The sequence below is a fragment of the Barbus barbus genome (genome assembly GCF_936440315.1).
Source record: "Barbus barbus genome assembly, chromosome: 12".
Classification (NCBI taxonomy): Eukaryota; Metazoa; Chordata; class Actinopteri; order Cypriniformes; family Cyprinidae; genus Barbus; species Barbus barbus.
This window is the reverse complement of record NC_136740.1, coordinates 21,316,951-21,329,975: the sequence shown is the minus strand read 5'-3', so window position 1 is coordinate 21,329,975 and position 13,025 is coordinate 21,316,951. Positions and strand designations below refer to the sequence as shown.

The following is a 13,025-nucleotide window of genomic DNA, read 5'->3' as shown; positions in this document are numbered from 1 at the left end:
AAGACCCATCTATGCATCTCCTTCACTGCCATCCTGGCAGATGGCTTTCTGAACATTGTTTACCTTGATCAGTGGGCCCAGATGCGATGTAAGTCTATAGGCATTCCCACATCGCACATTTATTCTCCTGGTCCATTCAAAAAATGGGACCGACAAGATGCAAAACTACCTTATTGCCATCACACTTACTCATTCTCCTATTTGCTCTTTGTATGAGCTGTGCGTCCCTGTTGTCCATACTTGTTTGCACCACAGTGTTCCTGGACATATGGGCTCCCTCCCGAATGACTGTATGGACACAGACAAACTTCCAGATGTTTCCATGTAGTGCTCCAGATGCTTTTGGCCCCACTTAGGAATAGCAGCACTCCAGTCTATTGTTTTGATGCATGATTAACTCCTGTGAGAACAGAAGCTGCCCACTTTAGATTTTGTTTTTGTTTTTTCTGAACAAGGCTTAATTCTGGGCCAGTTTGTGCAATAAGTGTGTTTGGATCTGCATAACATTCGGGGCAGCTCCGGAGAGCATTGTCGCGCAAAGGAAATCCAATTTACTTCCTGAATTGGAGAACATGGATTGACCTTGGGTTTTCCCTCAGATGCGGCGGTGTGACAATATGGATTCAGAAGGGGGGGCTAAATAAGGTGATGCTGGGGCGACAATGTCAGTTCAACCTGAAAGATAACTCGAGACGTTTTAGTTGCTTTCCTGATTTAAGAAATTACTTTTTCCACCCCACCAAATGCTTTGGTATTAATTGTCTGACCCCTGGTATTATCCAGCAGAGATTCATCAAAGGCTGACCTGCAGAAACATCCCCCATCTGCACAGGCATTCAACAGCCTGACATTTTTATTATTGTACATTTAAAGTGCCTTTTTTCGTAATAGTTGGATACACCAGAATGTGAAGGGACATTCATATAAGTGCTTTGGTTTTGTTTAGTTTGTCTAAAACTAAGGCATCATATTCCATATTGTTTATAGCTCGTCAATGTATGTTGTCCTCTTTGTGGATCTTTCCAAGAGGAGGTAGCGTTCTAGAGAAATCAGTGCACGCTAAGGCATGTAACAACTAATTTTATCCACTTTCTAAACAGAAATCATTCATGCAAGAATAAAGCAATTGGGACACAAGAATAAAGCGTATCATTCCACTTGAGGGCAAAACAAGCTGTAGATATGTGCAAAACCTGCGCTCATCTATATGATATGAATTACTTCAGGTCATTTTGAAGTTATTTAGAGCACATTACATGAATACAGTACACTAGTGTCTCTAGCAAATATAATTTTATCAATAATTACAAAACAATTGTAGAAAAATAATATTCAATCCTGTTAGTTGCAGTGCTGATACCAATTTTGGCATTTTGTTTATTAGTGCATTTTTTAAATACATTTCTAAATAATTTTGGTGTTTATTCAAGCTAATCGGAGCATATGGCTGCTTATTTACTTAATACTTATAAAAAGGTCCATTTGTTTTCCTGCTCTTACTTATGTATAAAAGTACTACAAAAGAGTGTAAATAGCAATATTTAGTAGCGGCAAGCAGCACCATGCTGACTTTCTTTCTCATTCTTAGTGCCTTGGGTGCTTGTAGCTGTTCATTAATGCTTAATTTGACAGAACACTTGTGCTCTCCTTCGCAAATGGTGCCAGTGAGTATAAAAATAAAAAAGAAGGGTCCAGAGCCATTCATGGATTCAGTGTTTTAATGATTGTCCAGTGCTTTGTTCTAAAGGCCACCACCCAGTTTGACAACTGGTCCACCAATTAAAACTTTTCAAAATATCTCTCATACAGAAATTGCAAGTAAGTTTCTGTTGTGTATATGTAGACTATTCATTGAGTTGCAGTTTTTATTTCTTTTTCCAGTGAAACATGCAGATATTTGGTTTATGCATATAAAAGATAATGTATCGTGAAGGCTAACTTAAGGGCTGTGCTTCATAATATTTGTGATTTAAATACTGATTGTAAAATATTCATACACCCTATTTTACCCTTTTCCATTCATTTGGAGATTTCTGGCCTTGGCTTTGGCGTTTTCTCTCTCTTTAAGCTAGCAAAAAAAAAAAACATTTTTATTGTTTAATGGCTTTTTTGGCCTTGTATTCTGTATGTCATTGTGTACAGGATATCTACTCTTTACGCACCATTTTCCGTCAAATTTGCATAACAAAATTGAGACTTCCTTTAAATGACCATCATCTAATTATCATGTTATTGTTTATTTGGAATTTAAAACACATTGTACAATATAAAATGTATATTTATTGGATGATGAAAGACAGTACACAATACAGTAAATAAAAAAATAAAAATACTGACTAAATGCTAAAGTTGATATTCAGTTAATTTAGTACAATTTGTGACATTCATTAAAGTATGTGTGTAATAGTCATTTAAGTCTTTTTTTTTCAGAAATTTCAAGTGTTTTAGTCATTGTTGAATAAATGATTTCACAACGAAGTAGTTGCTGTTAGAAATCATTGTTAAAATAAATTACATTATTGTATCTGTATTGTTGAAAACCACAGGCGTCATCCGCCTCTCTTCTGAGGGGCTGAGAGCTATTTACAGGACCGACTGCTCTCTCTGAATTATCATGCAGGTTGCTTTCATGTCTCCTGAGTGTTGAAAGCAGTGCACCCGTCATTTCTCTGGAGTTTTGCTTTTTTGTGCAGAAAAACTCTCTATTTCTCTCTCTGCGGGCCTTGTGTTTAACCGCCTGGGCCAAGAATCTCCCGCAGTGTCATGGCAGTTGCGGGGAGCAGCTGGGCTTGCTCCCTGCTCCCTAACCAGCGTAGTTTTATCCAGCTGTCATCTGCAGCCTCTCCCAGCTGCTACCTAGCATGTTAACCCATTTCTGCTGCAGAAAATCAGGCGCACACTGGGACCAGGCCCAGTTCAGATCTTCCTATAACAGAAAAACTGTTTTCATTTCACTAAATTAAAGTTTGTCAAGCTTTCAGCTTTTTTAATTGCACTGAAATGATTTTGAATGTAGATAACCTGCTTTAATAGTGTCTTAATTAGAGATTTGTTAATTTATATTCTGTTCTGTCTTTTAGGAACAACCTCAAAAATTATCAGGCTCAGAGAGGAACCCACTGAGTATGTGGACACTCAGAGAGGGAAGACTCCAGTGAATAGCACACTTATCCCAGTCAAGGGCATCAACAACCTGGGTAACACCTGCTTCTTCAATGCTGTGATGCAGGTAAAGTCATGTCCAAGAGCACACATTACTCACCTGACATTTGGTTTGTGTCAGGTCTGTGTGCTTTGGTGGAAGCCAGCGGGTTTATGATCTGGGCTATTTCCACAAATTAATTCATATGTTATTTGGAAGAGTCACTAAAACTGCCCCTTCACCCTTGTGGCCTTGAGAAAACACCTTATTCTTTCTCGTTTCCGCGGGACGAGCTTATTTCAAGAAGGACACTTCAGATTAATCTTGAATCTAAACAGTTCACAAAAGGAAGCATAACCAAATGAAAATTTCCAATAATTACAAGGATACAAATGAAATGAAATGAAACGAACAAATTGAACTGTATATATACAGAGTTCTGGCATGAAACTCTGGCATGAAGATGACGCAGTCCGATAGGTCTAACTCAATCTGACCTAATGAAATCATTATCACATGGCACAGCTGATTGGCTCGCTCCTGTATCGGTAGCCAATGAGCTCGCAGCTCAACATTCAAATAGATAACTTGAAGCGTGCTTCAGAAACACCTTCCCCAGCTCCACCTGTATAGATCTACTATGAGGTGATTCATGTATGCTAAATGGGGTTTATTTCATGTACATTATATTTGCAGCAGCAGTATTTTTTACATGCTCACAGCAGCATGTTGTGGATGTATTGGCAGTAGCAAGTCTCGGTACTTGCTCTGCAGCTGCAGCAGCAGCATAGCAGATCTATTCGTCCAAAACCAAACACATTGTCATGTGCATTACCATGTCAATCCCTCCAAGAGTTGTAATAACAGAAATATATATATGTGTGTGTTTGTTTTGGTTTTTAAAGAAGTCTCTTATGCTCACTAAGTCTGTTCACACTTAGTGAGCACAAGACAGCCGAGGGCGTCTTTTGTTGCTATAAAACAGCTGCAATGGTAGCCTAGCGCTGTGTGCTGCAGAAATGTCGGCTTTTGAAGTTAACGGGGAGGGTATGTCGGTTCACAACTACGTTTGTGGGAGCGCGACATTATATGGGGAAGGAAACTGTATGTGCTTCCAACAATTTAGTCCAGGAGCTCTGGTTGGATGATGCACGGTTTCATTCAGCTCCTTGTGCTCCGAAACTAGTACGATCTGTCTAACGGCTATCTTATCCTTTTTCTTGTTGTTTTTGTTGTTATGGAAACGACTCGCCACTCGCTGTCAAAAAGGCGCTTGACGTAAGGTGTTTTTTTCAGAAAATATAAACTTTTTTCAACTTAAAAAGATGCTCTGAGCTGCAGAAAAAGATACCAGCGGTGGCGTTTTAAAAAGCGCTCAGGACTTTTTTGAAAACACGTTTTACTCTATAGGATTATAATGTAAAACAGACGCCAGCAGTTTCAAAAAAGACGCCAAGTATGAACATAACCTTAGGCTGCATTTATTTAGTCATAAATACAGTAAAAACAGTAATAATGTGAAATATTATTACAATTTAAAATAAGTTTTCTATTTAAATATATTTTAAAATGTAATTTTAAGACAGAACTGCTTGTAGTTTCAGCAAACCCATCACTTCATCAAAATTAACCTTCCAGTTAGGCTCATCAACCATAACTCCTTCAAAAACAGCCAGAAAGCTTGGAGTTGTGATTGATGATAAGCTGAATTTCTCAGACCACATTGCTAAAACTGCCCGGTCCTGCAGATTTGCATTATACAATATTAAGAACATCAGGCCCTTTCTCTCGGAACATGCAACACAATTCCTTTTCAGGCTCTTGTTCTGTCCAGACTTGACTATTGCAATGCTCTCTTGGCAGGTCTTCCAGCCAATTCCATCAAACCTCTACAACTAATCCAAAATGCCGCTGCAAGATTAATCTTTAATGAGCCGAAAAGAATGCATGTCACACCTCTATTCATCAATCTGCACTGGCTACCAATAGCTGCTCGCATTATAATGTTTGCCTACAGAACCACAACTGGCTCTGCACCCCTTTACCTAAATTCATTACTTCAGACTTATGTGCCCTCTAGAAGCTTGCGTTCTGCAAGTGAACGACGCATTATTGTGCCATCCCAAAGAGGCACAAAATCACTTTTTACTGACTTTTTCACTAACTGTTCCCATCTGGTGGAATGACCTGCCCAACTCAATCTGATCAGATGAATCCTTACCCATTTTCAAGAAACGGCTAAAAACACATCTCTTCCATCTTTACTTGACCCTCTAACTCTAGCACTCTCTATTCTAATTTTATTTCATCTATCTGTCATCTTTTTATTTATAAAAAAACACACATTTGACCCTCTATCAATTGCATATTTATTCTCTAACTGCTAGCTTTTCTTGTAAAACTAACACTACCTTTCTTTTTATCTACTTGTTTCTTATATAAAAAAAGCCTATCTACGTGTACTGCGTTAGGCTAACCAAGACTTGTCATAGCACTTGTATGTTGTTGCTCTTTTGTTGGTTTTGATTGCTTCTAATGTCCTCAATTTGTAAGTTGCTTTGGATAAAAGCGTCTGCTAAATGACTAAATGTAAATGTAATTTATTCATGTTATTCCAGTCTTCAGTGGAATATCAATGATGAAAACTCTTGTGCTGCTTAATATTTTTGTGGAAACTCATCTTTGAGAAAATATAAAAGAGAAATTGTAAAAGCTGTTTGTGTGTTTTGGTTTAGAATCTCTCCCAGACCCACATGCTGAATGACCTAATTCAAGACGTCAAGGAGAAGGGACATAAAATGAAGATCTGCCCCTCTGCCGAGACTAACTTGGTAGGTTCCAACTATCATGGACTAGACTAGTCCAATCTCTGTCATAATCTCACTCATATTAGCTTTTAAATATGCAAACGCCTCTCTGCTCTGTGTTAGATACGATATGAGTTCAATGCTTTCTTACAGGGGCCACTAACAGTGACGCTGCCCAGCCCAGAACCCCTCACCTCAGCCATGTTCCTGTTCCTCCAAAGCATGAAGGAGCCTGGAAAAGGGCCTGTCTCCCCCAAGATCCTTTTCAACCAGCTATGTCAGAAGTATGTTTCCACTGTCATTTGTAAATATACACTATGAAAATCTCTGAAAGCTCTGTGAGTCAGCAAATATAAGCGTAGCTAATTGATTGCCGCTGTACGCCAAGCGGTTTCAAGCCTCTGTTTTAAACTCAAATGGCTGGTTGGATCTCTGTTCTCGGGGGTTGATTTTTATGCCGTGTACAGACTGAACAGTTCACTGGCTGTTGCTTAAATGTTGTTTGATCGTGCTGAATGGTTGGGTGGCTCAGACAGGAGCCTGCCAGGCAGTTGGGTGTCTCTCTGGTGCTTCTGTGATATTTAACTCCGGTACTGTGCCTTTATCAGACCTGTGGGTTTGCATATGTGTACATGTGCGTTCTGCTCACCTGGCATCGTCTCAGCCTTAAGCGCACCAATTCATTTGAGAATATGCATGCACACAAACACATCAGCCATTATGAATGCATAAAATCTATACAGTGCTTTTTCCACATCTGCCTGATGTCTTTTATATGTTCTACACACACACACTAACGTTCAGAAGTTTGGGACCTGTATGTTTTTTGGGTTTTTTTCACTGAAGGTGCATTGATTTGACCTGTCAGCAATACACTCTTTTTGTAAGGGCTGATTGTAATAATCTTGCTTCTGTTTACAAGCCATAGACAATTGACCTATCGGTAAGCCCCGCCCCCCTTAGTTACTGTTGCTCCCTCGGACAAACAAACAGAGATGCTCTCTGTCTTACAATGACGGCTGCAGTGTGAAAACCTTGTCCCACAATGTTTTTGCACAGTTTTAGACACAGAAGGCCACCAAATGGGAATTAAATATTCCATGGAGTGATTTTAAAATAAATTCGATGGGTTACTCGAAGCGAGGGTTTACAGATCTCAATGCAAGCGGGAGAAGTGTCATATTACGGTCGGATGACAACATGCAGGATCAACACTGTTCATGTATGGCAGGGTACGATTAAATTAATGTACATTTAACTAGTTTAATATAAAGAGACAGTGAAATGTAGACCTTCGTTTATGTGTTTTTGACCTACACTGTACAAGACGCGAGAACAGTATGCTATTTAGGTTTGTACGTTAGCATGGACTCACTAACTTTAACATTAGCTCGTTTTAGCCAGAGATACCTTGCTGAAGCACAAGATAACATTAACGTTCTGCTTGAGCAGATGAAAATTGTAACTTAATGAGTGTATGACAACTAGAAAATGAAAGTTTTTGTCTTCATTTGTATTGGGGTTGAATACTTGGGGACATTTTGCTCTGTTTTGTTTGGATTCAGGAAATGTAATAAAATAAATTATTTCCCATCCTCTCAGGATACCTGGAATCAGTGTTACAAGTACGCCAGGCACATTGTTTTTGCATTTTTGAAGCATAAACCCCATAAAACCGTTGCGAGCTTCGGATCTTCCAATGTTTCTCTATGGCGCTGAAACCTAAAGATGTCCGAGTTCCGCTCCCCGTGCAACTGATACTCAACTGCCATTGGCTAGTCTGCGTTCGAGGGGAGGGGCTTACCGATAGGTCAATTGTTACCCTCTCTAGTTACACAAAAGTCTGGTGTTTTCATGTGAAAGCATTAAAGGGGTCATGACATGAGAAATCAAATTAGCCTTGATCTTTTGGCACAGTTGGGGTCTTTGTACCATTAAAACATCCTGTTTCAGTTTCACCGCTTAAAACGTCCTCCTCCTCATTATAAACAAAGCATTTATTTAATCAAGCTCCAAAAACGTCTCGTTTTGGATCGTCTGGAAATGACGTTTTATTTTGATTATGTTGTTAACACACTCGCATGCAGTAGCGAAGGGGGTGTTTATTAGGGTGACCATATTTTAGTTTTCAAAAAAGAGAACAGTTAGGGCACAGTTTATAATAGGTAGAATGTAAAATGTTTCAATACAAGCATTTCAGTCAAATTAAATTTATGTAATATTTCAAACCTTTAGCCCATAGGAGAAAATAAACCCACCGCAACAGTTTAAAATCACCCCAGTTTCGTGCAAAAGAAATGCGGATTTGGCAACCCTTCGTCCAACACGAGCTGCATCCAAAGTGATATAAGTACTCCGCATATTGATAGCGGCATCATACCTTACTTGCCAAACTAAAATGACTGGGAAACATTTTATTGCATTGTACTGTTTTTAATGTAAATAGATAACGGTTTTATTCAGAGGTGTGTCTAAGTGATTTATTCAAAAATGTATCGCCTGAATGTTTTTAGAATTTTTGTCTAGTGTACATCTGAAATATCTTTTATAACCTTTTGTTAATTGTATACCTTGAATAATTTATTCAGAGATAGCCATGAAATAGCCTTGATGCTGACATGGCGTTAAAAAGTGAATGAATAAATAAATATTGATAGCGGCTGATGCGCAAAAATTATATTCAATATTAGAATGTTTGCAGGAGCAGGCCAGAAATTCAGCGTGAGGGCAGGGCTTTAATACAAAAACGCACACAATGAATGGCGACTGTAGAAAGCAAGAGCCAAATCCTGGACAGTTTGCACGATTTAGAAATCCTAGCCGGATGTATTTTTAGGTCCAAAAAAAGAGGACATGTCCGGGGAAAAAGAGGACGTATGGTCACTCTAGCATTGATAATGTTTCCTATACAATGACATTAGCCAGTCATAACAATGGCCAATTACTGGCAAGCCTTAAATGACCCACCACTTAAAGAGGCAGTCCATAAGTTTTACCTCTTTGTCGCCGTCTATGTTTGAAAACCTGGAATTGCAGCTCTGTGCGGAATTATCTTCAGTGCGTGGGGTTGTGATCCGGTGTTCTGGCACGGTTTCAGCGCAAACAAATCTAATGTTTTTAGGTGAATGTGTAGCTGTCAGTCACCGCACTGGTGTGGATACTGTACTCAGGAATCACAGATTCTAGCCCATGTCTTGGAATATATGACCCAAATAAGAATTTTCACCGTATATTGCCATCTGAACAAGTAACAAGTCTACCACGCTAAAAGAATTACAATAAATCACGCTACCAATGGTGATTTAAATCTAACAATCTTATTAGCTCATATCACATCAAACCGTGAAAATTATTATTATTGTTATACTTTATTCTCAAATTATTAATGTTAACAACATTAGCATTGCGTGACAATGAGTATAGTGTGTATTAGCATGTAGATTTCTGTACAGTTTAATCTACTTGTCATACCATTCAAATTTCATATTAATAAATTCTTTTAACCCAAAAAGAAAACTATGCTCCCTTCGAACTGGTTGTCTTTTAAAATGCAAATTCTGTGTAATCCCAGGCTATCTGTAATCAGAAGCATATTTAAAACTGGGATTGGATATAATTTAATTTCATTCACATGTGTTTCGTATACACAATCCTTTTTGGATTACAATCCGCCATCAAAATGATAATTATTCTAGCTGCTGTGAGAAAAGGCTATAAACGATCTGCCACCTGCAGGATCCTTAAATGCGATAACCTACTAGCCGGGACAACTTCTTTGTTTACAGACGTGATGTAATGATGCAGTGCCATGCTCGAATTTCCTGCGGAAACCTACCCGTACCTCTCAAATTAGAAAACATTATTATAAGCTAACCGTTGTGAATCGGGCTAAAGTAAGGTTATGGTTTTGAACACTGGCTGGTTATGTACTTGCTCAAATATTGATTTTGGATCATTTTTAACCTAAAAAAGTTACGGACTGCAGCTTTAAAAACAGGTAATTTTAAAGATAGTTTCAGAATGAGGGTTCCAAATATTAATTTTATTAATTTTATTTTTTTTACTTAAGTAAACCTCAAGGAACATTTTAAAATAATAATAATAAAAAAAACATGTCATGACCCCTTTAAACACACAGAATTTCTCTGCCTCAGATACACCTTTAATGTTATTCCCTCTCTGTACGGTGGACCCACATGCGCACACTTTGAGCACTCCAGAGTGCCAGCTCATAGGGTCAAGTGAAGGCCTTCTGTTCTGCACAGTTTATGTGTGGGTGCTTGTGCGATCCAGCATGTCCTTGACAGGAAAGATCATGTTTGTTTAATGTGTTTTTTTTGACTGGCAAACTACGGGTCACAGCTGTTGGTCTGATGGGGTACTTGAACTACTGCACCATCTTGAACACCATCTTGTACATTTGCTATGTTGGACAATGTGGCAGAATGGCATCTTTTGAGACATCACGCTTTAAAGGACAGTGTTTTTGAAGATGGGATGGACACCAACCATAAAATGGGTGAAGAATAAGTAGCCTGTGTGTGTTTGTGTGTGTTACACAGCTGAGTGCTATTGGCATGGTTGATCGAGGGCCAGGTCACGCTGCCAGCTGGACAGATCTGAGCAGCACCAGTGCCAGCAGCGGCCCATAGAGCAGTCAGCAGCATTCCCTGCTACTGGTGCTAGTGAGGGTCCCAGCCTGTAAACAGGCACACTGACCCTGAGCCCAGATGTCCTTATCTTCTGTTTTCTGTAACTACATTTGAATTTGAGTTATATCTATGTCTCGGACCCTTTGCATACTTCACATTGAGGTGGAATGGAACTTATTTCTTGTTTGTTTTGTACAGAGATTCAAGCACGTATTCACTGGTTCCAGTTACAGCACTTTCAATGACGTTCTGGTTGTGCGAATTGGATAATGTGAAATAATAAGCTCTAGTTACACTGGCTGCTATTTTGGTTCTCATATCTCATCAATTTTCTCCCTCTTTACTAATCACTATGGGATACAAAACTGAGACGATTACAGGTTATACTTTCTCAGAAGGTTGCTTCTTTTTGGATTAAAAATATTTGGCCTGTTTTTGCTGTTTAGTTTTAGTTTTGCTCTTTATTTCAAAAGAGCAAGGACAGCAAGAATCAGATCATTTTATTTATTGCCCGATGTTTGTTAGGTTTCTGCGACCAAATTCTTTCCGTTTAGTTCTTCTGTCTATATGTGAAAGATAATGTATGGTTCAACTGTTTTTCTTTTAGTTTTTTTTATAAACCCAAAAATGTTGATGACCGATGTAAAAGGTAGTAAACTGAAAGTGATTTGTGACCAGTTTGTTGGCTGCATATAAAATAATTCTGTGATTCTCAACCAGCAGGCCGTATGTATGTTTTTGTTCTCATAGATCTGTGTGTTTTGTGCTCAGCGTAAGATGGATGTATGGGAGTGTTTTATATTCGACTGATATAGTATGCTAGTGTGTGCATGTGTGCATTGCAGCATTGTGCTGGGGCTGCCTGGCGTCTGGTACTAACTCATCCGCTGTTAATTGTGTTAGTGGTTACAGCTGTCCGTCTGTGGCAGGGCCATATTGGTTGCACCGCTACAGGCTCCTTCAGCCTTCTCTTCCAGTGGAATGAGCTTCCAGAACATTCTCAGTCTCTCCCACCATCAGCTTCCCTCCAGAACACATTCACTCTGTTCCTGTCTTTCTGCAGCTCGTGCTGTGCTTGTACCAGCCTGAACCGCTTACTGTTTGAACCTCTTACCAAAGAGCTAGTTTGGGTTTGACATTGGCAGATGTGGATATCTAGAGAGATTCTGAAACCTAAAAATTATCACTCATAAAAAAGTAATATTAATCAGTATCTACTGTACATACACAGTGGGGTTCAAAATCTAATTCTGTTATTACAAATGATGAGATCCCCAAAACAGTATGAATGAAAAAAATAATAATAATGTCAAAGTCATAAATTTTGACTGACATTTGAAAAGAGTCTCTTGGTCTTACCAAAGCTTATTTAAAAAAAATATGATATAAATAAACTAATATTATTGCAGTTAAAATAAAGATTTTCTATTTTAATGTATTAAGATTTTTAATTAATGCCAATGTTGACAAAGCAGAATTGCTGCTTAATATTTTTGTGGAAACCATAATATATTTTTTCAGGTTTATTTGATGAATAGAAAGTTCAGAAGACTGCATTTATTTATTAAATGTAAGTCTTTACTCTCATTTTTTTTAGTGCATCTTTGCTGAAAAAAAAAATTAATTAAAAAATAAAATAATCAATCCTACTGACCACAGACTTTTGAACTCAAGTGTATATTTATCATTTATCAGATTAATATATTATTATTTTACTTTAGAATATATTTTTTCAGGTTTTATATATTTTAAATTAAATTTAGACTCCACTGTAGGTTGCTGTTGCATTTTTATGCTGGAAGTTCTCCATGCATGCTGCTACAGAACAGTAGTGCTGATAAGAAACGAAGCAGTGAGAAACAGAGAAAGGGGCGGAAAGCCCTCTGTCCAGACCTCCTGTTCGTGACCTGTGTTAGAAGCAGGTGGCTGGACATTCTTAAACGCACTCCGGTCACACAGAGTCATGTAGAACATCAAAACTCATCAGCCCACGGTAGAGGCGTTCCAGACTGCCTGACCCTCCGTCCTGCCAGTACATTCCTTCACCCGGCCTGCCCTCACAAACACAGTGCTTGCTAGCTTAGCAGGTAATAGCAAAATCATTGATGAGCATCTGGACAGCCTCAGTCATCCCAACCCGACCTAACACTTTGACTTGCCCTTTTACCCTTGGGTTCATCGCCAGGCCAAATGGCCTTCCCATCATCTTGACCAGCTATCCAACATCAATGCACAACAGGTTGATGCAGGGCTGGCTTTAAACAACCATATGTTGCCCACAGCTGGCCCACATCTGGCCTGGGCTACCCAGCAGAGAGTCTAAGGAGTTGTTTCCTGAATGCCCAACATGTTTTTCCGCTAGATTTGCCACAGGGTTAGCTGGGAGGAAGGACAAACGTATCTCCACAGTGTCACTGTCCTCCA

At 38.9% G+C, this 13,025-nt stretch overlaps 1 protein-coding gene across 1 annotated transcript in view; it reads left to right on the top strand.

Moving 5' to 3' along the window:
• The window catches only part of LOC306878261 (ubiquitin carboxyl-terminal hydrolase 45), a 35,622-nt gene that overhangs the window by 8,795 nt on the left and 13,802 nt on the right, over nt 1-13,025 (top strand). The window contains exons 6-8 of the mRNA XM_079430496.1: nt 3,081-3,229; nt 5,878-5,973; nt 6,103-6,233. Coding sequence (XP_079286622.1) covers nt 3,081-3,229; nt 5,878-5,973; nt 6,103-6,233 — 376 coding nt within the window. The remainder of the gene's footprint in view (nt 1-3,080; nt 3,230-5,877; nt 5,974-6,102; nt 6,234-13,025) is intronic.